At 37.0% G+C, this 26,562-nt stretch overlaps 1 protein-coding gene across 4 annotated transcripts in view; it reads right to left on the reverse strand.

Moving 5' to 3' along the window:
- Positions 1–26,562, reverse strand: part of FOXP2 (forkhead box P2) — a 422,877-nt gene that overhangs the window by 114,021 nt on the left and 282,294 nt on the right. For all 4 annotated transcript variants that reach the window (XM_065651464.1, XM_065651465.1, XM_065651471.1 and 1 more), the window contains one exon: positions 10,427–10,516. In XM_065651464.1, coding sequence (XP_065507536.1) covers positions 10,427–10,516 — 90 coding nt within the window. The remainder of the gene's footprint in view (positions 1–10,426; positions 10,517–26,562) is intronic.

A 26,562-nucleotide genomic window follows, 5' to 3' on the forward strand; every position in this document is an offset into this window, starting at 1 on the left:
GTCTGATACAATAGCACTTATGTTTGTTAGCTACTAACAATCTAAAGAATGATACATGAAGTTATAATTATTTGTTTCATGAGGTATGGCTGGAGTATGACAATATAAACTGTACTATCCCAGCCAAATTATGATGATTAAATACTCCCTCAAAGAACTCTATACAAGTATTCCCCACCCAAAACAAACATTTTCCCAGACTAAACTATTTTGCAAGATGCTAAATTAGTGTGACTTTTCTTAATGTGGAAAAACACTCCTCTCTTAATCCTGGCTTTGAGACTTGTTGGGTCATATTATATTCCAGGTCCTAAAATGGTTGCAATAATAATGATCTCATAAGTGGACTGTTAGACTAATTGACTTTATTTTCAGGTACCATGAGACAATCACCTCAACACTATAAATATTCTGAAAAATTATGGAAGTGGTTATTTTTGGAAGAAAAAAAACTTTAAATATTTGGTTTAAAAAAAAAATTCTGCCTCATTTCAGCATATTTATTGCAGAGGAAAGCAAATTAATTTTAGAGTTAATGCCTTCCAATTAAAAATGTCCATATTTATTAATTCAGTGGTATTTCTTCTGTTTCTTACTGATAATTATGAAGTCAATTCATTTTTGTTCACTTGCTTGAAAAAATCCAGACTATACAAAATGATGTGAAATCTACAGCTACTTAGACTATTCTAATAGAAATTACTGTCTTTTGTTGTAGTCTAACAAATGAGAATTAAAGTATCCAAAATGGTCATATACTGAAAGTGAATTTAAATAGATGAGATATTGTGAATTTAGGATGTCATCTGTATTTTACTAAATGCCAGTTATTATCTAGTCTTCAACATTTTCTGTTCACGAAACAGGTCATAAATACACAGAAAATAAAGTTGACTTTTGAAAAAATAATCAATGTCATGTCCTTTAAGGCTTTCACGTACACACTATAATTTTAAGAAGGTATTAAAACCCTTTTAAAACGAATCTGTCGATTCGGTGTAATGTGCTTATTGAAAACTCAGTATACTATTCTGTTCCCTAATTTTTTTTTATTGGTTACAATGACTCCCTACCTTTTTTTTTAAGCAAAACCTAAAACCCCACAACACCACAGGACTAGAGGAGACTTTATGAGTGTTCAGTATTTTTATTACTGTAATTCATGTAATGAAAGTCCCCTTCGAAGCTGGCCAAGCTTTGTCTTTAAAATAAGTAATGTGCATGTGAGATGACTCTTGCTTCCACTACTTCCACTAGCAGAACAGTGTTGCAGAAACTCTTCTCTTTGTGTAGTGAAAAGCTTTCTTTCCCATAGTTCATTCATGCTTAGCTTAGCTACTTGTTCCCATGTTTAAAGCTGTACTTAAAAAGTATAAAAGATGCCTCTTCCTCCCTAAAGTTTATTTTTTGACCCAAACTGCATAGAGCAACCACAACCTTTCAGCCTGTGCATTTAGTCTGAATGAAATCTTCTTGGACTTGTATATTGTTATTGTATATTGTTAAAATGTATGTAGAATTTACACAAACTAACTGTAGGTTTATAGCAAATGTGCTAAGCTACCAGTCATAGTCAAAATGGCCACTTCATGGCAATTCAGGGCATCAGTACTGCAACCCTGAATATTTCAACAGAACCCACACAGAGCACGTATTTCTAACATACTAACAAGGCACTAGAAATTAGATAGATTGCACATCTCCCACTATTCCAGATGAGATCTCAAAGATACCTGTTAAAAATGGCATTAATATTTTCCAGTTTTTTTATAGGAAACACCTTTTTAAATTCCTGTAAGATTTCATGTTCTTTTTTGTCACCTATGTCATATCACTGGTCCTTCACAGTCATACAAAACCAATACACTGAGCTTCTCTCTTTCATTTTAAGTGATGGACATAAGCTTAAGGAAGAAATGCTTCTAAGTTCTTAAACACATGACCTTATACTTTGCTGTACTTTCTAAAATTTATTAGAATTTACTTTCTAAATTACATTCTTGAAAGATATCTATCAAGATCTTGTACAAGAGCCCAGCCCTGTTGTGCATCCTATCCTTGCATTTTCTTTTCCATGGGTGAAATACATGACCCCTATTGTTATGGCAGGCTTGAAGTTAGGTATTTTTTTCTTCCTTATCCAGAATACGGATTCAACCCTTTCTAATCAAGAGATTTTTTTGTATATGCAAACATCAATCACCATTTGTCCCTGGATTTGCATTATTATTTCCACTTCAGATACTATGCCCTCAAACTGAGGTTTTCCGTGGTATCCTAAACTTGTCTTGAAACAGACACAAACACTGTTTTGTGCATGAATTCACACTATACCATATCTTGTATTGGGAGATATTTTTCTTTAGTGTGGTAATTTGATTATTCTTAAGCATGAAACCCATAGCTATCTGTGAACTAAATTATAGCTGCATCCGTCTGGAAATTACTTGTTCTATGAGTACAGCATTGATTTGGGTATTTTTTCTGATATGTTGTGTTCCTGTATTGGTTTTCCTCAATACCGTGTAGGCTGTCCTTTCCATCCGACTGAAAGCATATTTCTTGAATAAACGAATTTACTGTGAACGCTTAGAGGAAAATCTCATTCTTCATTTATGCTGCAGGTTCTCAGTAAGATCCTTGAAACATATTGAAGTTGCTGGCACACCATACAGTTTCCTTTGTACATATTATTATTGCACAATTGCTTTTCAAAGCTTCATATAATCAAGTAGTAAAGCATTGAAGTAGTGTTTAGTAAATTTTTCACCATTAATTCTATTTCATAACACCCTCATCTGTCTGTCTCAAGAAAATTGTATTAGAAGCATAAGAAGGCATAAAAAGACCTAGAACATCAAAGTGGCAATTGCTGGACAACCCCCTTCCCCAACAGCATGGGCTGGTGTGCTTTTCCACTCCACTGTACAATTGCTTTTTCAGCAGCACACATGCTCACGTGCTTTTTTTCTGTACCATTACAGTGTAATATGTTTGTCCAGATAATTTCAACAGTTTTCAATTGAACTTTACATGTATACAGTCTAGGTGAAGGTAAACTAAAATTAACACCTATGTTGATCTTGGCATACATTCAGATTCCTGATTAGTCTGCTCCTCATACCCCTAGTGAAGTCCCCCTACTTGTTAAAGCAAAGGTACAACTAACACTCAAACTACAAAATAATGTCTAATGATTAGACAAATTTGATACAAGTATTGAATTCACAAGGTAAATTTAATCTGCAAAAAAAAAGTATGAGAAGTAATCTGCACAAACAATGTCTTGAACGGCTCTGGAGGGAGACTGGATTTTCACATGGAAAGGTGCATTTGTTCCTATTGACTGAAGATTCTTCATTATTTAGTCAGAGAACTTTAGTTTTGTTAGAAAATTTCCTTGAATTTTCTAATTGCGTCATGAAACAAAAAGCCTTCTGAAAAGAACAAGAATTTCCTTAAGAGTAATCTATCCAGATTTTTAAAAATCTACACCCATCCAGAGCATTCACAGAATATTCTGTTCAGTTGCTTTTCCTGCTTTGGTAATTTCTAAATCAACGTACACTAATGTGTTTTTCAAATTCAAGAGTACCGGGAGAGCCTTGCTTGAGTGGTGCGATCCTAAACTGGCATAATTAGGGGCCCTGCCCGGGAGCAGACCCTTTAATAGAGCCGCACACTGAGTGGGGAACCATTCACACATCCCCTCTCAGCTCTTCACAAGCTTTTCTGGGCAATGAGCCAGCTGGTACGAGAATCAGCCTGATCCAACCTGTTGCAAGAGCCTGGAGAAGTGGCTCAAGGAAACCTACACCTCCCAGCACCGCAGAGGAACTGCTCACGCAGCCCGAAGAGGAGCAATCATGAAGGTGCATGTCGGCTGCGCTGGGAGGGCTTGCAGGAGGACAGAGTCTTCCAGTTGCTCAAGCAAGGCAAAGAAACTTCTCTGTAGGGCTTGGAGACTCCTACAGTCCAGAATATAAAAACCAGTCCATCCATCCCATGCATGGCAATATTTCCTGGTGTGAGACAGGCTGCAGGTTCTACCATGAATGGGAAAGATGGGTCTGCTATGCACAAGCTGCTGTGAGGAGACCCAGGTGCTCTCTCGGAAGGTTTGACTTTCTGGTCTGAGTGGGAACTGGAGTGTGTGTGTTCTCCCCTCTCCTCCCAATCTGCCAGAAGTACCAGAATCAACATGAGAGAAAGGGGGAAAGAAAGAGGTGAGTGATACAGGTGACAAATGAAAATCACAGTAATGGAGTGACATGTCAGATTGCTGCACAGACATACGTTTAACATTAAAATGCCTCCTGAAATCCCTGATCACATAGCATTCTGTATATTCAATACCTGTAAAAAGAAGTCGCATAATACTTATTTCCTCTGCCTCCAAAATATTTTATAATATGGCAAAAATATTTTGAGGATGAAGATGTGATCTCTGTGCCAGCTAGTGTTTTTGTCCTCTCAGACACAGATGAAGCCATTACGTGATAACTTCCATTAGAAGGCTGCTAGTAAACATTTTTCCATGTTACAAGGATCATACATAAGGTTAGCTGTGATATTTTATATACCTAAAAATGACAACTATCTGCTTTATCAATAAGAAATAATACCTCAAGGTGACAGATATTCACTTTAAATTAAAAAGGAAACCATAGTAACTACTGCCACTTTCTTTATAGATGCGTTTTATAATACTGAAGTTTTCAAGAGTAAAAAAGTGACTTAAAGTAAATCTATTATTGAAAGATTTTACAGCAAAATGGCACACAATGCAAAATTTGGCTTTTCACAAGTAAAAGGTTGTTAAGGACAGGACATAAGCCTTTGAAGCAGACTTGTATCTATATAGATAAGGACTTTCCAGCAAGTTAGTCATACAGACACTTCCACTATAAATCAATGAAGTATGTCGAGCTTTTTTTCTTTATTACTCTATTTATCCCTCTACCTTACATGGAACTCTTGTTTTCTACACCATGAAAGCTTGAACACAGCCATTTTTCATTTCTCTCCTCCCCACACCTTACCTAAATATAACTCTGTGCCTTCTCTCCATCTCTTGGGGTTATCCTTGTCTTTAGAGTGGGCATCACTGATGCAAATTTCTGCACCTTAGAGGATAACAGTATATTCCTCCTAACAGACTTACAAGAGAAAATGGGACTTACAATTTTCCAGCAGCTATCTTCCAAATTTAATTTACCCCAAGCCTCAATGTTTGCTTATATGTAGGCCACGCATTTCCTCTAGAATTATACTCGAGAGGGAAAAAGACTGTTTATCGCTACTCTCCTCTTACACTATATATTAGGTGTTGCATCTTTCTAAATCAGTGCTTTCTAGCATGTACAAAATCTTCCTACTTCCTATGCTTAGCAGGATGCATAAATAAAAATATGTATCACACAGGTTTTGAAAGACAGTTTCAGACCAGTTAGATTTGTTTCTATTTTTGTTGAATGTAATGCAAAGAAAACTCTGTTACATCCGTAACATTTTTTTTGCTGTTTTTAAACTGTGAATTTTTTAACTGACATTATGCATGCACAGTTGCACTCAGTGTGCATTAAAAGCAGTGGGTTTTCTTCTTTTTCCCTACATTCCCAATTTGTTATCTCTCAACAGCTCCTTACATATGTTTAAAAAAGTAACTAAAAGTTACAATATTAATGATATGTTTGCTTATTTATTATGTGCAATTAATTTTAAATTCAGACCATAAGAAGATCCAAAGGGAGATGACCAAACTAGGAGAGAGCAAGGCAAGGATAGTAGGCTAAAAGAGACTATGAATATCCTTTCATGCTGAATTTTCATGTTAATTTTTTGCATTTTGCATGTCTTTAAAAAAGTGGTTCTTTTGATACTATTCACTAATGCAATAAACATTAAGTAATTAAACTTAAATGTGTACTTACTTTTCCCAAATTTTATCAAATGATTACACTTCAGTGAAGTGCTCATGCTAAATAAACAAATTTTACCTTAACAACTCAACACTCCATGCAGCATGATATTTATACAACAGTCTTGGTACACACTGAGCTTAACCCTTTGATTCCAGGAGTCATGATTTCCTGACACGCCATCCTAATACAGAATGCATAAGTACTGATGTTGAGACAACAATCTCCTAGCCTGAAGGAAAAACTAACTAACCAATTCATTGCAGATATATTAACTTAGGGGACTGAAGATAATTATCTATTTATTCTAATCGAGATGAAGTTCAAAGTCTGACTTTATGAAAATAAACTACTTCATTACAGACATTACAGAGACTAAAAGTAGCAAGGCTTTTCATAGCGCTCAGAGCAAACAAATAAAATTACAACTAGCTGTCCAAATCACTATGCTACACAGCCTACAACAGTATGTGTATCGTGGACAGATTAGATTTGTCTACCTGGAAAGGAAATAATCACAGTTCCGTACAGGAACTCCCACCAGTGGCAGCAAATTGACAGCATTTACCTCTGGCTTATGCCTGTGCTCCGCACAGTTGTTGAAGAACCACAAGTCTTGCTCATGACTGTAAGAGTAACAAGAACAATAAAGCTGCCAGTTTTAAAACTCAGAGTAGATGACACTAGATTCTTCAGTGGCCATAAGGACAGTGACTTTCTGCCATAGGAGAATGATCTACAGGTTCTATGAGTGAAAATGACATTTTCCCTGTTATGCCTAATGTGGAAACGTGGTGATAGGGAGTGAAATCCATGAATGCAATCAGCTTGCTTCACCATGGGCTACCACAATCACAGCTTCTCCAGAAAAGAAACATCTTCTGAAACAAAAACCTGTGCTACAGAAAGCTTAACTTTACTACTGCAAACATCCTGGAAAACGGGATGCACAGTAACAAAGTAAATGCTATTATCTCATCATATGCAGGTTATCCTTAACTCTCACCAGAAACCTCCCTTAACTATTCAGCAACATGTCACTAATCAATGTATGTACTGATTGGATTCATTCAATTGATGCATCAGTGTAATGAATGACATATATAAACATGTTTCGAATACATTTATTCGGATATCTATACATGAAAGTAAAATCACTACTACAGTTGGTACTCAAGCTTGTCAAATGGGATGCTTTTCTCCTTCTGTTTTGCATAAGACATGCTAATGGTTATGCCATCTGCAGCCTGAAACCCAGAAAAATGTAAACCAGAAAGTAATAGTAGGTCAAGATAAACGTCTACCTAAAACTGGTAATTTTTGTAGGAATTCTGCTAACGCACAATCTAAATATAAATATCTTCTCCCTGAAAATATGGGGTAACTAATAGATTAGGGTAACTTTTGCATTAAAAGCTAAGACAAAAACATTTGTCAACACAACATCCTTCTTTTACAACAGATTACACAGCTAGCAGTAAATTTAAAAAGGCTTTTCATGAGGATACAAACGACACCCGATTTCTTCAAGGAAAATCCCAGTGGTTCTCTACAACCATGCCCTCTGTAAAGCACAGTAGAACTTGACAACTTACCCAACACCCTGATTTTGCAAAGTTGAGGACACAAATCTGAAGGTTTCTTCAATAAGCTTTCAACTTGCTGATTAGCTAGTAGGTGCTGTAAGTCACTGAAATACTTGATGCCATTATGGAATAACAGAGAGAACACACATAAAACCTCCATACGCTACTTTCCCCCAAATATAAAAAGATGGCCACTGAAATCAATACATTTTTTTTCCTTCTTTGGCACGTGGAACAATAGAATAGTTTACATTAAAATATGGAGCACATGAGAGATGCAATGGAAAGGCTTACCTAACACTTACATTTGCCTGCAGATGTGTGAGCTAGTGTTAAAAGTTTTATTAGGTTTTTACTGTATTTATAAATCAGTTCTGCCATATCTACAGTTGCCAGATTACTAAATTGCTCTGAAATCAGAGGAAATTAGAAATACACTAATATTGAAGTATTTAAAAAATATTAGGGAAAGTCTGTTTCCTTTAGCACAAACACAGGCACAAGTATTTTTGTTTTATAAACCTCAAATTGCTTATACATATTTAGGAAATCCTACTGCTAGAGGATTTTGGCTAAATTTACCATTAAATTTGGCATAATAATGTAATAATACTGTACAACTTTATGACCTATATTACAGTATTTGGTCAAACAGGCATCACGATGCTCAAACTGTGAATTTCCACTACATAATGAACAAGGAACAGCTCTGTAGTAACAGTAAATGACAGAAATAAAAAAGCTCCAAGGACTCATTTTCAAAGCCTTTATACATCTTTTTCACTAAAGAAGAATATTAAAATGGAGTTTGTGCTAATACCTGAATTGACACGGTATTTGATATATAAACCAAAGTCTGGGAGCAAATTCCATTTCCCTCTCATTTAAAAAATGAACCAAATGAAGTGTCCAAGGCTAATAAGAGGCACTGTGTATATACTGATCATGGAAGGAAAAGCTAGAAACATGAGCAGTAATCTTGGCTTTAGGGAGCATTCAGCAATTCTGAAAAGAAAATTATTTGCTTTATTTTCTTCTTCCCGTCTTGCAGTGACTCATGAGGCACTGACTCTTCCTTGCAAACATGTAATACAGGACATCTACAATACACCATCCTATGGCATTTAAAAGGCATCAGGCCAGGGTTAGTGCTGTGGGAGCAGGAAAGCACAAGACTGTCTTCTCATCTCATCACCCTCTGGGTTACATGTATGACTGGTTTTGTGTCAAACATGACAAATAGTGCAGCCCCACATCTCTTCAGCCTTGAAAAGAACATTTACGAATGGGTGGAGAACATGAACAGAGTAGAAGTCAGTAGCTCCTGAACTGCTCCAGTTTACAAATTGGAATAATAAAGTAAGCTAACTGGGAAACATATTCTGGGAAAATATCAGTATTTTTGCTGGTGGTGGCCAGTTTACTGATAGGACATGGGGCTAGCTGGACCTCGTACACTCCTTGTACACTCCATGTTGTCTTTCAGAATGAGGAGCTGGCAGAACAAACTACTTTCATAGTAGTGATTCAACCCTTCAAGATCAGCAATTACAGTTCTAAAAACTATAAAAAACTACGTAGTTCATAAGCTGCTGCCTTTACAACTACTCTTCTTGTGTGCCTTCAGTCAAGAAGACGTTTAATACAAAGGAAAGTCAAGGGCGAAAAGTGGAAAGTTGAGATGGTCCCAGGCCTCTGGACTGTACAACTACAGCATGGCAGGATGCCAACCTGACATGTTTTCTTTTTTTTTTTCCGTTTTCTTTAGTCATTTCCCTAAGTTCTTGTTTGGTTCCGAGCAAATAAATACAACTTTAAAAGTCTATTTGAAGAGAGCTGCTGTGGAATGTGGAACTGTTTGTTGTCTCCAACATTGCTTCGCGAAGTTTCACAAAGAAAAGGAGACAATGTGAATTACATACAAAAATTGCACAAGTGATCACATTTCACAACATTTCACTGGGGGAGAAAAAGAAATTCTGGTGCCCCGGGTTGTCCACTATGCACAACAAAAACTAAAAATGAGATAGAAATGCCCTATTCCATCAGAAAACAAGGGAAGTCCCAAGAGGATAAAGACTCACCCAGAAAAACAGATGTGACGAAGAGAATGGTAAGAATTACCATTTTTTTATTTCCTGAACAAAACAGAATTGTCTCTCATGTACATCTTTTGTCTGCAACAGACTATAATTCAGCAGTTGCACACTCATACTTGGTCTACATACAACGAGAGAAACAGTTTTGTCAGCAGAATGCAATTTCATATAGAACTCTGAATTACAGCGATAAATGAACTAAAACCTCAAAATAAACTTAGATCATTTTTTTCAAGAATAAAACGCTATACATATTTTTACTAATAATGCATGTAAAATAATTATTCAATAACAGAACTCCCATTCACCCGAACACAACCTGAAGCCCAGCAGTGTGAAACTCCATGACATATGTTTTTCTAAAATGGCAGAAGCAGCTCTTTCATCATTTCATGCAGTTGTGTTGGCAGTTTCTGAACACTTCTCTGTTACTTACATACAGCACCGGTGAGTTATTTAGCTAATTTTTTTCTGGATACTGTTTTTCTCTTAGTCTTAACACAGCCATTTTTACAATTTAATCCATGTACGTATAAAAACCACATACCAATTCTGCAACATGTCTATAAAGAATTAATTTATACCGAACTCGCGTCTTAGACCTTCTAAGCATCTATAGCCACAAAAAGCTTTTTTAACTTACAGAGAATTTTCTCTGTCAATGAAGTCACCAGCATGCAAACCTGTAATTTCTTGTATGAGCACATGCACATACACGGCATTAGGGCACACGCATCCACACACTTCACACCTTGCGTGTGAGCAAACACCCTGCTCTTCCCTGCGAGCAGGGCCCCAAAATCAAGGACACTTTACTAACCTGCAGCGGTCTCTGTTTATCACTGCCCTTAGGAGATTTCAGTCCACTTGTCTGTTGCTGTAAAAGCAGCTGCCTTGCTGCCTGGAGTGCCTAAAAGCACAAAAAAAAAAAAAAAAAAAAAAAGGTAAATAATTTCCACCAGTTCCTAGAAAGAGATGAGTTACTCATTGCTAATGTTAGGTAAAATCCAATCGAACAAATGCAATCTCCTCCTGTTTGATTTGTATTTGCTGGATTTCAGACTTCAGTTTGTTTTTTACTTAAAAAGTAAAAAAAAAAATCATCTGAAAGTGCATTCACTAGAATCCATGGATGTACATGAAATCCTGCAGGAAATAAAGTTAATTTGTTTAAAGTGCTTGAAGAAGAAAAATCATAAACTGCATCAATACCCTCATTTCCACAAGGAACTTGTCTTTGAATGTTCAACTAAAATGCCCATTCCCTTGCAAATTATCATTCAATTTGCATTTTCATATTACAATTTTGAAGCAAAAGCAAGTAGACTTCAAGTGTTACCGGAAGCTGTAATTAAATTTGACAAATCAACATCAGATTATCTTGAAAGCGAATTAATAAGGATATTCATTGAAGATTAAAAACACTTTTTGTACTTACAATTCAAGGAGAAACCTCTCCTTTGACAAAATAAAGTGCAGTTTTAATCCCAAATAAAAATGAATGGTTTTCATTTGCATTCTTAGGAAAACCAGAGAACAAAGAAATTACTACTCAACCAACCAGATCAGGCTCTGAGATGACAGTATCCCAATCAAAATAGAAAATGTTTTCATTTATTTTATGTTTTCATTCCAATTCAGCAAAATACAGGTAAACATAGGAAACGTAAACAAACATTCCACGTACCCAAACAAGGCTAATCTAATTTTTTTTCCCTATGAAATTATTTCTAAAATGCCAAGTATTGTAAAGTGGTATTTATTAGGAAATGAAAAAAGAACAACATTCGAAACATTTCCACTGAAGCTACCTGAAGAACTCTTTCCCCCCCCCCCTTAAAAAAATCCGTTCAGTAAATAGCGGTTACAGCTTTAAAATACATCACACCATTATCTATGTTATTAAAACATACTGTAACTGGAATATACTGCAATAAACGCTGTTTGATCAATGTTCCTTAAAATAATACAGATTCTCAACTGATAAAGAAAGGTACAGTTTTGATTAGACTCAAATGAGCTGGTTTTTAAGATAGTTTCCAGTATCCATGACAACAGTTGCTTTGACAAGATGTGCATATGGCATTACACTGCCAGCTGGTGTGAACAATGTTTGAACTACTGCATTGAGATGCTGAGCAAACAGAAAAAGTTGCCACGTCTTAACCCTCAGGGAAGGCAGTCATCCCCTGATCAATTATGAAAAGACAGAGAGAGGGCTGCTACAGTCTGGCTCCAAGCAAGTTCTCTGAGAAGGCAGGCAGACACAGAAAACCAAAGTAAACAAACTGAATGCACTAGCACCATCTCCTAACAACATTGATTCGTCTCCCCATAGAAGGCTCTGGTACAAAGTTTGCAGAGCAGACTTTTAACATTTGGAGACATTCCCACAACAATCCCTGTATTGTTTCATCAAATTCTCAAGTAATTACAGGTCAGCTTTACAAAGACTATACATTCCTCTGAACCTAAGCAACAAGACACACAGAACAAGTTTCTCTCTGCCAAAAATAACTAAAAGTTAACATATTTCAAAGTGCACTTGAAATATTTTGTTACCAAGGAACCACTGGATGCCCTGTTTCCTATGTGAACAGCATAATCTGTTCTGCACTCACAGCTCTTGAGCAGATCCTAAAGGACAATCCTGCTCTGTCTGAGATCAGCGCTAAATACATCTGTTGATTTCAAGGGTACCAGGATTTGGTCCCAATATCTTGCAGTGGTTTAAGTGCAAAACATGGATTAAATTCATCAACAGATGATCTGTGGTGAATTTATGAGCCTTCCCAATCTTTGCAGCTCTCCAAAAGGGAAACTTGTATGGAAGCAAGAGAACCATTGCGCTCCCAAATTCATGGGAGACTGTACAGGGAAACCAACCTCATCACCCGGGGTGATACTCTTACAAGAAGGAGAGAAGAGACCTTGAGTTAAAGAAAATGGGAAAAAATGCAAAGACGATTTTTTTTTTATTTGTGGTGGTTGCAGAAAATTAATTTTACAGCCTTAATCTGGGAAAGAAATTGCAATGATATAATGCTGATGTATACTTGCAAATAGCTAGAACACTCTGCAAGTTGTTTCAAGTGTCTTAATCTTCCTCGGCAGCAAAGTCATCTCACGTCAATACAATAAAACAAGCATGCAAGCATCTGATAAACCCATACATTTACAGTACTTGAAAATTAGAGAATTACAATATGCTGCAGCTTCGATTTAAGATACACAGTATAATATCAAATTGTGGCTAGCACGCTCCTGTGGAATCAGCCTAAGCATGACTGCCTAATGCTAACTACAAAAAGAGTCGCACTTTATAAGAAAGCAAGGCAGCACAACAGGATATGTTTGCATAAAAGGCTCTGCTACTTAAACTGTTTTGATTCAGATGTGCTGGTTGGGATATCTTTAAAGGAGTAAAGGCTCATCTTTTAATACAGAATGTCTTATAAATGATGACTACGAGAATACTTCAGTGATCTTATTGTGGCAGTTTAGATTATTGTAAACACAGGAGATAGAAGAAGAACAGAAAACAATTTCAAGAGATCAGAGATGATTCGAAACTCATAAGGAAAAATCACTGTCAGCTTTTGTTCTTACAGCATTTGTCATATGGTAGTTTTTCCTCCCAGTGTGCTGCTCAACTTTAGATTTTGCTACTCAGTAAACAACCTCCCAGAAACACCCTGCTAATTTCAAAAGATTATTACTGACATTATTCATAAGTGAAGATTATGAGACTATAAAACATTCAGTTCTAGCAATTCATTTGCTGCTATTAAATCTTTGCAAAACAAATTAACAACTTGAAAGTGCCTTTCAAAATTCATAGTTTAACACATACACTTCAAGTAACCACCCATCCCACATATCATTTATAAATTTCTGTGAACTAATTTGATAATAACTCGCAGTCTAAAAACAGTTCAGCAAAGAGAAACTAACAGATGTTTATAAATCTGGCAGATCAAAATTATGTTGAGTCCTACCTCAAGTTAACAGCAGCATGAATGGATGCTTAGGCAGACAAAATCGTATCCAGTTTCGAATAACATTTGTTTCAAATTTAGTAGGCACTTTTCCTTAATTAAGTTATCTAAATTAGTAAAACTATACAAAAAAGCCAACGTAGACAAAAGCAATAAAAAGAACTGAGGATTAGAAATTATTTTAATAACGCAAATGAAAATCATTATAATGCTTTAAGTAATGGCTGTATAAGCAGGAAATTTGGGCATATGGTTTCCAGAACTCACTGTGTCTTCTAGTAAAATATTTATTGGGAACACTACTTAATATTTACTGCGCAGCTTTGGCATAGCTAAAACATAAGCAGAACAAAAATGAAATTAATTGCATATAACTCACCCTATTAAAGTTGATAAATTGTGGTAGATTTTGCAATTTGTTGGCGCTAATGCTATGAGATAGAACTTGCTTTTATTTTGTATTCCAAACCCTTGTATTTAATTTAAGCATGCCTTAAAATAATTTTTAAAATTTTATCATTTTAACAAAGTGAAAGCTGCAGCTAAAAGATGGTAAACTTATTACTTCGTCTTTTACAAAGTAAGTATATGTGTATTTTTAGGAAACAGATGTCACTCATATCTTTCCTTTAAAAACAGGAATGTTTAACCTATCAGCCTGTTGCATTTGAGACGTTAAAATGAAAAATGACATCTACGCCCATTAATATCGTCAATGTATAAACAGCACAGCGTGACACATTCTTGAGAGCTGAAGGCTACAAAATCTCTCTGAAACATAAATAACAAAGCACTCAGAAGCATATTTGATGTTGATATTCATCTCTGAGAAAAACACTGCTGCCTGGGCTTCTTATGAAAATAGATGCAGCCCAAATGGATCTCCTGTAATTGGTTTCAGATAGTGAGGTCAAAAGAAATATGATACAAGAAACTATTATGTGGAACAGGCGAAACAAGAATGTTTATATAGGCACTCCCTATTTATACTGACAAGAGGTGTATACTTTGCAGATAACCAGAACTAAAAAACTTGCCAGAAGACAACCAGATTCTTTCCTTTTTCTAATTCCAAATCCCTATTTTATGTTTTCAAATGACTGCATACTGTAACATTCCTGCTGAACCTAGAAGAAGTTTCTGAAGATAAAATAAGTTTCCAAATGGCTGAATATGTCAAGCAAGAGTCATCTCGCTGGTAGCACTATGCAACCGAAACATATCAACATGCTAAGCTGGATTTAAGGCCAAAGACTGCTCTGCACTGGTTGAATAACAAGTTAACCAAATGATTACATCGCCACATATATTATAAAAAATACTTCAGGAAAACCTTTGCCCCTTTACACCCTGCCGCGGGCCCATTCTCCAGCTGGTTCCGAACAAGAAGCCCAGAATTACCCATAGTTGTACGAGATCCTTGAAAGATGGTGACGGAAAGACAATGCCGTCCAATGCTCCCTAATATAACTCGGGTGCTGCTGCTAAACTTTTGTCTCTTGCTGACTGTATTTTCCAATAAAGTTTTCTAATGAATATCACAGCCAGTCAGCACAGCAGCTTATAATCTTTCCAAATGGAGTAGCAAAGCATTTAGCACTATTCAAAGAATCTTGAATTTAAGATGATCCAGCTCCCTTCCAACAGCAGTCTCTCCAGGAGACTTGACAAGAAAAGCAAACTCCCATGTACCCCGAGACAGCCTCATTCTCCTTAGTGAACACCATTCTTTTTCTCTAAGCTACGCAAAGAAGATAAAACCTGTCGGCTGAGGACAAATGTGCCACACTGGAGAGCCCATGAAGTCAAGGAAATCCTGCACGTAACTAAAATTCAAGCCATGTGGCCAACCTGATTTCACCTAGGAGTGGTAGACTGAACAATTACTACAGGGTTTTCCTACAGATGTAAGAACAGAGCACCAGATAGCCAAGGCTGTTGGTATCCACCTCAAGGAATATATTATCTAAGAAATCTAGATGGTCACTAAGAAGGATTTCACTCAGTTAATCCAACATCAAAGTATGTAAATACTCAAACAAAAAATATTTGTCTGTCTTCTGCATCTAGATTAGCAGCCGCAGACAGCCGCGATGTGCAATGGGCGCAATTTCAGCCGCTAAACTGCAGGGTGCCCTGCAGCCTTGCCCAGCAGTAGAACACAAACCTGCAAGAGGCCAACATGTTTGAAACTAAATTATGCTCAAGAAGAAGAGGCAATAGCCTTGGACATTATATTACCATCCTAAGCACTTTGACCACCAGGTTGCTAGATAGGAGGACAGAATACAACTGACCCTCTTCAACTGTTTCCCCAGAAAGTGCTGGTGGCCACTGGGTGCTGTATGGAGCCCAACCCCACAGGGTGCCATCAGGGGAGCACTGAATGCTTGAAAACATCTTGCGTATTGATGCTACAGGAATTAGTGTGAACGAATACCTGGTTCCTGGATCCCCAGGCTGCTCAGCTTTTCCAAGGCTGGGGAAATTCTCCAGTTGTCCAGGACAGCAACTCTTCATGCATGGGGAATTTCAAGATAAAAAGGCAGAGTACTTTGAGGGTTAGGTGGCATGTGGGGAAATCTGTTCTGGGTCACAGTTTAACTCAGGTACTTATATTCCTCACATGCCTCATCTTAGAAACATAATAATTTCACTGGATATGGCCCTCATTTCCTTGGACTAAAAGTACTTGTGTGTGTGTGTTTTTTAAAATTATTGTTTTGTTTTGTTTACTTCGGATGATACTGATAGTTTCAGCATACTGAGGCTCTGGTTTTGGTTCAGATTTGTGGTCTTCCCTGCAATACAAACAACACCAGAAGAAGAGATCCTCAGTATACCTGAGCTTCTGTTCTGCCCTGATGTTATCCAGGACTAATTTGCAACTGAAGAGAAAAAGTAACAGTAATAAACTGATGAATGCAACATGAAGTCTCATAATGCTGTTTAATAAAAGGAAATTAATCACATAATTGTCATAAACCTATTTTCAAACAGCAATCTATCAGAGAGAAATTATGCATCTGTAGTTATTGACCTTTCATTTTACCATGACTGATTCATAATTAGACTAGTTTTGTGAAAAATAATAGTTAATTACCAGATTTTTTTCACTCTAATTGTTTTGGCATTTTTTTTTGTTTAGTGTCTTACTTTTTCCCCATGTGAAGGATGCTAAATAAATACAGGGAACTAATAACTTAGCAGCTAACATATTTCATTTTATAAAACAAATTTAGCTTCTCTATATATAACCCAGCTTAATGGATACTAAACAGTGTTTCAAAAACAACTCGCTCATTTTTCCTGCTAATTATTTGGCTGACCAAGAACTAGAAATAAAGCACCCATAACAGTGGTTTGCTTCAGTTCTTGGTGGCATTAGCAGGGCTTTTCCCTGTAGACATCAATGTGCATTGGTCATTAGGCCACACATCAGACCACACACAACATGGTCCAGGACCGCAAGCCCAGTTGCCATCTCCAAAGCTTGGACCGCCTGAAGAATGCAAATGTCGAGGGTTAGGAGGGATGGGGGGGCCCACAACACCAAAGCTCTGCTCCAGCCTGACAGTCTCCTTTCTTTCATCCCAGATGCCTGAACTTAACTTTCCTTTGGTCAACACAGGAGCGACACTACGCAGTGACTGACTGAATCAAAGAAATGGAAACAAAAGCAGTGCACACATCAAATACCAGTGCCACAAGCTCACAATGTCCTGCCACTGCTATTTTATTCCCCGTGACATTAGTTTTAGAAAACTGGGACATGTAATAGCTAAACGGAAAAGCGGACCTCTTAATTTTACATGAAGAGAATGTGGCAATGGTGGCATGTACCAGTTTTCCACGTGAAAATTGGTATGAACTATTTCACATAAAAATCAGCTAGCAGGTACGTCAAAGCTATCTAAGTGTGCAAGGAAAAGAACAATCAACATGGCTCTCCCATGTGTGAATGCAGCAATAAAAAAGATCCTTAAAATTATTAAACATTTATATAATATTATGTATATATGGTACAAATGTCTACATATCCTTGATTTGAAAGGAGTTGGTTAAAAAAGGACCTTCTTTCAAGTCTGTCCATTGTAGATATCCCCTTATTGGCTGTGAAGCCTCCTTTCAATTTAAGCAGTCTGAAACAGAGTAGTGTTGGCTTAGGTGGAACAATAGATGGTTTGATAATTTATAAATAGGAAAGGAACTGATGCAAATGAAAGCAAAAGTGATCCCATTTGTACTAAAATCAAAATGCAGAGCAAATGTGGGAGGAGAAAGTAACACAGTATCAAGGGAAGCATTATAATGTTAGGCTGTTAGAAGGCAGAGGTTTTAACTGATAGAAATCTGAAAGGGAAATTTATAAATTCAAGACAATGAAATCAGCATGAAGATTATTAAGCAAATGATTAACAAAAACCATCATCAAGATATAAACTAAACCAAAAGGTGAGGCAGATATAACGCAAAAGGAAACAGGCACTCAAATGTTTTGTTCTGGCCAACAGCAAGATTGAGAGGACAGAGGTGAGGCCTGATTAGTTTTGTTAAGTAATATGGAGAGGTAAAATAACACGTGAAGAACAAATGCCAAAATTATACTTAGCCTAGAATAGCCTTAGCCATTTGGAAGGCAGAAATGAATACCTCTTTCTTTACAACTTATTTTCAATTAAGTAATATTCTGTACAGTGACTAATAAAGGAGTGCTGACACAAAGCATCATAAGCACAGATTCCTCAGCCCAATACCCTGCAAGCGAGAAACCAAAGCTATCTGCCAAAGAATATGGATCTACATGGTACCAAAATAATTACAAATAAAGTTACAGTAATTATATGAATCAAACTCTCTCAGCCAATCAAAATGTGAGGAATTACACATTTACTGAAGAGCTAGTGATTGAAAGGGCTCCAATTATTTGAATAGTAACTGATTTATTTACCACTGCCTTTATAAATCCATATCCAGAGACATGAGTGAGATTGCAACTATAGAAGGAAATATTACCAAGATGGTCATATCAGGCTTTTGTTGTATGGGAGGAAGAACAGCCTTTACTGAACTATCCAACTGATAATCAGTGGAGAAGAGCAAAGTTCATGGCTGGGTTTCACCTTACATACTATAAAATTTAAAGTTTCTTTTAAAATATTTTCTTACAAAGACACAATTTAAAGAAATCTCAAATTTAATAAATATCTGTGATGAAAAACACATATTAGACATAATACTGTCATGCTATTATGAAAAAAGCAAACTGGGACAAATGAGTAGAAGTGTCCTACACAAAACCGGTATTTTTCCCACTTTATGCAACTTTCTAAAGACTCAGATAGAGAACTGTATCAAGGTTGGGTTACAGTGTTTCAAAGAGGTGCACTATCTAACTATTGACCAGAGAAGAGCAGTAATAATGACCATGAGAAAATCTAACTTATGGGACAGGAGAAGTCTGATCATAAAAACAGAAAAAAAACCCTGAAGTACAGCTGTCTTCAGCAAGCTTCTGCACAGAACACTCTAACTGTATTCCACGGGGAGGACAAACAAGAGTGGCCTTAAACTGAATACAGGGGGATCTAATGAAACTTTCCAATGATAAGGATTGTGGAGAGTACAATAAAAGGCACAGAGACTGCAAAAATCCTTGTCACTGGACCTGTTTAAGCAGCATCTTCAGGAAGAGTTAAAAGCAGTGATTCTGCTCTGGGACACATCAGATCTTTATGAGCGTCTTCCAGCCCTATTCTATTTGATTGTGCGGTTCCTGTGAAAGCATGCCAAGTTCGGATTACTGTGATGTCTAACACCTTGCTACATTTCAAATAACACCATGTTATCATAAACTGAGCTTCAGCATGGTTTGTTTCTATGGTGAGTTAACAGCAGAGGATCAGCAAGAGCTGCGCATACAGACTCGCTCTTTGGAATTTTCCGACCTTACATGACCACGTTTGTGTTTATAAGACTATCCTTGAAATTTTGGACTGAACAAAGAAATAGTTTATACAGAACAGGAGATGGCTTAGAATTAAGCGCTCTGTGCCCTAATTGCAGTCAGGGCCATCTGGGCAGGATTCTTGTGTCCTCACCAGCAAGTATGGGCACAACAGTAGCAGAAAACATTTTCTTGATGTTGTAATTCTTACTATAAACAGTGGAGGAATAGCTGAAATGAAGAGGTAGGAAGGGGAGAGAAAAAGAAGGGAAGAATGAGGGTCTCAAGCACAGCTTGTTTAACTTAAGTCACACATCTCCACCAAAAAAAAAAAAAAGGCAAATATACTCATCATTCTAATTTATTACGAGTTTAAATCATAGAATCATAGAATAGTTTCGGTTGGAAGGGACCTTCAAAGGTCATCTAGTCCAACCCCCCTGCCATGAGCAGGGACATCTTCAACTAGATCAGGTTGCTCAGAGCCCTGTCCAGCCTGGCCTTGAATGTCTCCAGGGATGGGGCATCTACCACCTCTCTGGGCAACCTGGGAAAGTGTTTTACCACCCTCATTGTAAAAATTTCTTCCTCATGTCTAGGCTGAATCTCCCCTCTTTTAGTTTAAAATCATTACCCCTTGTCCTGTTGTAACACACCTTTCTAAAAAGTCTGTCCCCAGACAAACCTACAATATCTACAAAGTATCTCTGATAACCTGATTTCAATCATGTTTTTAATGAAATAATTTGATCAAAAGTCACTGCATAGTCGAAGCCACTTAAAAAAATCAGTCTTTATGCTAAAGCTAAATCAGTTCAACTGAAATCCTACTGAGCCCATTATTTTCTTATGGATATTCTGGTAATACTTTTAAAAACCTTTAGCTGGCAAAAAGAGCTCCAGGTACATAGTCATTGCAAAAATAATTAGGGGAAGAAACAATAAACATGACTGTAAACAGACAATACAATTGTAGGCATTTTACTCGCGTTTTGTCAAGGTTTTTGATAAACCTTTTGGAGAGGGAAGTGCAGTCCTGTGTGCAGTTTAAAAGAAAAAGAGTAAAAACACTGATATGAGGTCAAGAAGTAAATGATGCAAATAAACAGCCTGTTTTCTAGACAGTGGATTTATTGATGGTGGCATTCAGCAATAGTTATGAGTGTTCTGATAACACAAGGCCTGATCTAAACTCCTTGGAATAAATCTGAAGCATTAAAATCTGCTACTACATGTGGACTGTGAGGCTCCCAACGAACCTGTGTACCATGATCACAAATCAATTTGTATGTACATATATGCAAAGTAACACACGCATTCACACACATAAAACTAAAAAATACATTTTTTCTTGAGGGAAATGCTTATATTCTGTGGGAAACCCAACAAAAGTAGCACTGGTTAGCCCTACATTTCTCTGAAGGAGTTACCTGCACTTGCAGTCTGCTGTGGTCTGCCTGAAATCCTACAATTGCAGGTTTCCTCTCAGGCTGCTTTTCTACCTTGTAACTCTTCTGGTGCAGCTCGTGAGGATCCAGCAGGCACGAGCCAACTCGCAGACCGCTGCCTCTGAAGAATCCCAATCTGCAACTGGCAAATGAGTTGTATGTTTTGAAGGGCAGCCTTAACAGTCCGTGTAGACAGATCTACTGAGAAAGCATTCTCCACTTTGGGGACTTTTAAGAGTGAAGATTATAAAAAGAGTGAAATGACAAAGAGCTTTAATTTTAAGCTAAAATGCAAGTGAAGACAGAGAGGCAAATGTCCTCAGGCTCCTCATCCTAGTTTCAGCCCTTGTGAGGAGATCTAGTAGGGAGTATATTCTTTATGATTAGAAACTTTCAGGGATGAAAAAGAAAAGACCTGAAGCTAGTAAAAATGTTTTGCAGAAGTGGAATAGAGAGACATTTTGCAATTCCCAGGGCGTTTAGGTGCTGGAGAAATTATAGCAACTGTATGAGGCATTCCCAAGTAGTATACACGAGCAACACAACAGGTTAGGCATTTGAATTAAAAGGTAGATGTTCCAATCACACTTCATCAAGCTCACCCAGGAAAAAAAGATCCTTATTATATTGCCTTGACATCTACAGTAATGTTCCTAAACAGTAAGCTAATCAAGGAACTATAATAATAAAGATGCTCAGAGGCATTATAATCTCTAGATGCATTTGTAAAAGCAGACAGTTTTGTTGATGCCAAACATATGTAACACTTCACATCAGTTAAAGTCTCTTCTGGCATCAGATTGTGAAAATTTCCTCTGAACCATGTAACACATATTGCATAATCACATAAAAAGAAGCACTGGCAACCAATGCACATGATGAAAATAAACTGGAAATGAAATTTAGATATGAATTTTACTGCTTTTTTCCTTTTAACTACTCTCACTTTACGCAAACCAAAACCAGAATTTCAGCTTTTATCAGTCCTCTATCATGTCTTATCATCAACTTAACATGGTCAAAACTCAGTTGCTAGTCTTCTAAAGACACTCCTCTTTACTCATCGTTCATAGCTCAGATTTCGTGTCCTTGAAGTATTTTCCAGATTCTCCTTTCTATAACACCTCTTTTTTTCTTCTTGTAACCCTTTAAACCTCATCAATCTGTAACAATCCCTCTACCTTCCACTTTGTGACTTCTCTCAAAAGTTCTGGATTTCTCCAGAGATTGCTTTACGTGAGGCATCAAGCCATCACCATTGCCCTTCCTTCCTTCAAATATCTTCACCCTCATTGTCTCCAAGGCGTCTATGAAAAAAGAGCAGATGAGGGGTGTATTTCCCTCATAGTGCACTTTGTATTTATTCATTAAAAATAACTGTGTTTGTCTGAACTTGCACACTTCTATAAGGCATATGTAAAAACGAAATCTTTAGGTTCTTCCTTCTCCTCTGCTCTGACTGTGCAACCCGCACCTGTGCAGGAGAGCAGGCCTCAGAGCAGGATGGGCCAGCATTGCCGCTGTACGCGGTGGGGAAAAAGTAATAAAAGAGCCCAATCTCACAATCCAAAAATCATTCTTAAATCAAAACCAGTATCTATCCACGCAGTGAATTCCTCATGCAGTTTTTCTGCAGTACTTTAAAGTCAGCTTTGAAAATGGCAAGACTGATAATCAAATTGGCATTTTGAATAATTTAAATAAATCCATAGAGGTACCACCAAGGTGTGAGACAGCACTGTGTGGATTAAAGAAACACTACACTTCTGCACCCTTTTCATATACATGCCTTAATCAGCTATCTTACATTTTCTAACCTGAAAAATATTAAACAGAAATTATCTAAATAACCTGGATACTTACACTTATCTTCCCAAACCTTAACCTCTTTTTCAGTCAAGACTTTCTTGCCATATCACTCCCAGGTAGTCAGTTTTCTCTGACCAATGACCAGCAGGATTTTCAAACTTGCTGGAATTTTTCACCTTCTAAAATTTACTGAAAATTAAACTTACATGTAGATTGCCAACTTTTTCAATAAATACTACATTTTGTCCTCCATTTGCATTTCAGCATTTTATGAAATATTTTGTTAACAATGTTTCCCTGTGTCTGGTCCTTGATTGTTCCCATGTAACATTAGGTGCAGAGACTGAAAAGGCAAGCAAGGCTTTTCAAGGACAGATAAAGGGCTTTCAAAATTTAGTAACTGTACATGCTATAGAGCAGAATCTTTTATGTCATACAAGTGTACTTCACCGGGGCATGATACTGGCAATATTTTTAGTATGCTAGAGAATTCACAGTGCCACATAATACAAGAATAATAAACTAAGCTCTAGTTCCAAGATCATCGTCATTTTTTGTGCTGCTCTCAACAGATAGTACTCATTTTATAAACATTAGTAGATAGACATGGGACTACGAAAGAACAGTAAAGAGATACAAAGTTTTGGGGTTTTTTTTAACCTTAGGCGTGATGATCTGATACTACTCTATTGCTTCTAATATTGCCTTTTGTTTTAATTGACAAGGCAGGAGAAAGTTCATCTTATCTGTGAGCACTCATCTGTTTTTTTCCCTGATCATCACTTCCTACAGTGACTTGCAAGTATCACACAAAACATGGATCTATTACTGCCTAGATACTTTGATACTATCATAGTATTAAAATGTATAGTAAATTTTACTTTAGTTGTTGTTTTAAAAAAATTATTCCATCTTTTAGAGACGGATTTTTTTTATTTTGTGGGATAAAATGTTGGTGATTCCGGCTCTTTCATTTGGGGGGAAAAAAAAAATGGCAGACACCATAGTATTAGAGCATTTTTAGTCGAAAGGCCTTGCCTTTTATGAGAAAGCCTTCTGGATTATATCTATCAGTCTACTGCAATTCCCAGGGCTCTTCTTGTGCTGTAGGACAGCAGACTGAAGAATAAAACTAGGAGAGAAACCATTTTATGTCAGAACTTTGGGATGGCTTTGAAAAACTTTCTGGAGCACAGTTTAGGCATAAAGCTTATGTAGCTACTCAAAGGCAGAGCTGTGGCCAGCAGGTGAAACAATCTTCCATTGATGAATGCCAGAGGTTCTCACCCTCTTCTCCAGCAATTCCTGGGCTCATTAATATTGCTACAACATGAACACTACAAGCACTTTCATGTTTATAGTTACAAAATATAGAGAGAGAGAAAAACTGAAAAGGGTATGATGACAGTATCACTTTTACCAATTCTCTAAGGCTTCACCTACACGGCTAAACTGAAGAGTGCCTGAAAATGTGATTTTCTGCACCGGCAAGCCATGAGCACAGCTCTTGGTGAGCTTTTGGACCTGGGCTTACTGGCACTATCCCAAGTGATGGCCAAGCTCAGCTCTGCAGTCAGACTTCTCTGAGGACTGCTTCCTCTAGGGAACTGGATGCAGTCACCTCAGTTTTGGGGGCTACTATGCTTATTTAGCTCACGTGTGTCTCACCCTGTGTCAGATGCCCAGTTTAGCATCCAAGAACCATTATGTTCAATTTACTTGTGCAGATCATGCCTATATGCTCAAAACAGTTGAGCCATACATTGTTTTAAAGTCTCTTTTTGGGAATGCTTGGGAGAGTTTTAAAGGACCCTGATTTCACAGCTCAACAGGTTGGAAGAACAAATCATTGTCAGAAACAACAGCAATAAACACTCCTTCAGGGAGGGAGAAAAAAGAAGATTCATTTCATTCTGAAGTGCTGCAGCAGGAACCTCCAACAACATCCCATGGTGTGTCTGCTGACGAGTTTTAAGAACCAGTTTTATATAGATGCGTTATGCATCTGGAGTGAGTTTTACTGAGGTCAAAATTCTGACAACAGCCACTGTTTTATGAAAAGTGCCTTTTATATACATATATATATATCTCCAAGCAGCAGGGGGAAAAAAAGCAGATTTGACTGCAAAGCCTCTGTTTCCAGAGTTCACGTCAATCAAATCCACAAAAATAGTACCATATTACCATTTCTGTAAATTCTAATAAGGTTGATGGTATTTTTTGTCTTCATGTTTAGGCACTTAAGACTGAGAATTCAGAGTTATGTAATTTGACAAAGTCTGCAGAGAAAGTAATTTTCAGAGCTCGGGTTAGTCACCAGCTCCCAGAGTGCTCCAGCTCTCAGTGCTGGCACTGAACTCCCACTGCTACGCGCAAAGGAGCAAAGAGGCTGTTCAGCACTGTAAATTAAAGACAATATTTAAAACTTTTTACAAGTGCAAAGAGAATCACAGTTGAATAGCACCAAAATAAAAACAATGGAAATAATGTTGAAGAGAGGTTAAATTTATTCCTGACTAGAAGGCATTAAAAAAGACTCATATAGTAATCAGAGTGTAACAACCAGGCCAGCACAATATCATTGAGAACACATATTTTAGTGACTAGAGATGATTATGCTACTCAGAAAAATAAATTAATTTTACTTAAGCTGACTTCCTTAATCTTCAAGGCAAGTGTTTCTTTGACTAGTCTGACACAGTTGAAGTGGTCTAGATATTCCCTCTGTTGTAACAAGCATCGGCAGACTCCGTAACTACAAAGTGAGCACTTTCACTGACCTATTAGGCACCATTCCTTGAAATATGGACACATGGAATGCACTCAAGCTTTTACATCACCTTGCATGACAAGATATATCATGAGCACCATTTCAATTTATTTACATTGTGAATTAATAGTATTCCAAAGTAGACATTTTGCAACAAAGCTAATGCTCAATAAAAAACTAAGAGCAATGGTTGCAGGAATTTTCACCTCTACTAAACAATGTAATTGTTGGAAGAAACAATTTCTGAAATTTTGCCAAGTGCAAGCAGTACCATTCTGACCTTTAGCTTTCCAGAATGTAAGTTTTTTCAAAAAATGTTTTCTTAACATTACTTCATTTTTGAGAAGCAAAAGCCTCTGTTGCAACTCTTTATTGTGAAGTAGTCTCTGTTCAATAACATATTTTAAAAGTTTTGCATGTATACTACCCTGCATTATTTCTAGTATAGCAGAATTCTGGTTTTGGTTTCGTTTGCTTTTTTTTCCTAGGTGATACAAGAAGACAAAACAGTTACAGCTAAAGCTTTAAAACTTAGTTTTATAAAAACTGAAAATGAATGATAAGGAGAACGGCATTTATACTTGAGAACTTTAAGAAGGGGTTTCAGCAATGCACATTCACACACTCATAAATTATTGTGTTGTATCTAACCTGTCACAAGCCACATATATTCACCCACACTGCAACAGAGCTTCAGCACGTTTCCTGAATATCTCACCTAAGAATAAGGTTTTGAGAACAGAGGGAATCCATCATTTCACATGGTGGCCTTTAATGCATCATCAAAATCAAATAATTATTAGGACCAAAGATAGGAAGAGATCTGGTCCTGTCTCCAGGCTTGTATTTTTTAAATGGTTTTCCACATAGGAAAGAATAAAAGCTTCTGGCAAGCAAAGAAAGAAGGGACAGGTCAAATCTGTGTTAGATTAAATGGTTATACTGTTAAGTTTTACCATATGTTGATTGTCCAAAACATTATAA

This window comes from Caloenas nicobarica, chromosome 1 (assembly GCF_036013445.1).
Source record: "Caloenas nicobarica isolate bCalNic1 chromosome 1, bCalNic1.hap1, whole genome shotgun sequence".
Lineage (NCBI taxonomy): Eukaryota > Metazoa > Chordata > Aves > Columbiformes > Columbidae > Caloenas > Caloenas nicobarica.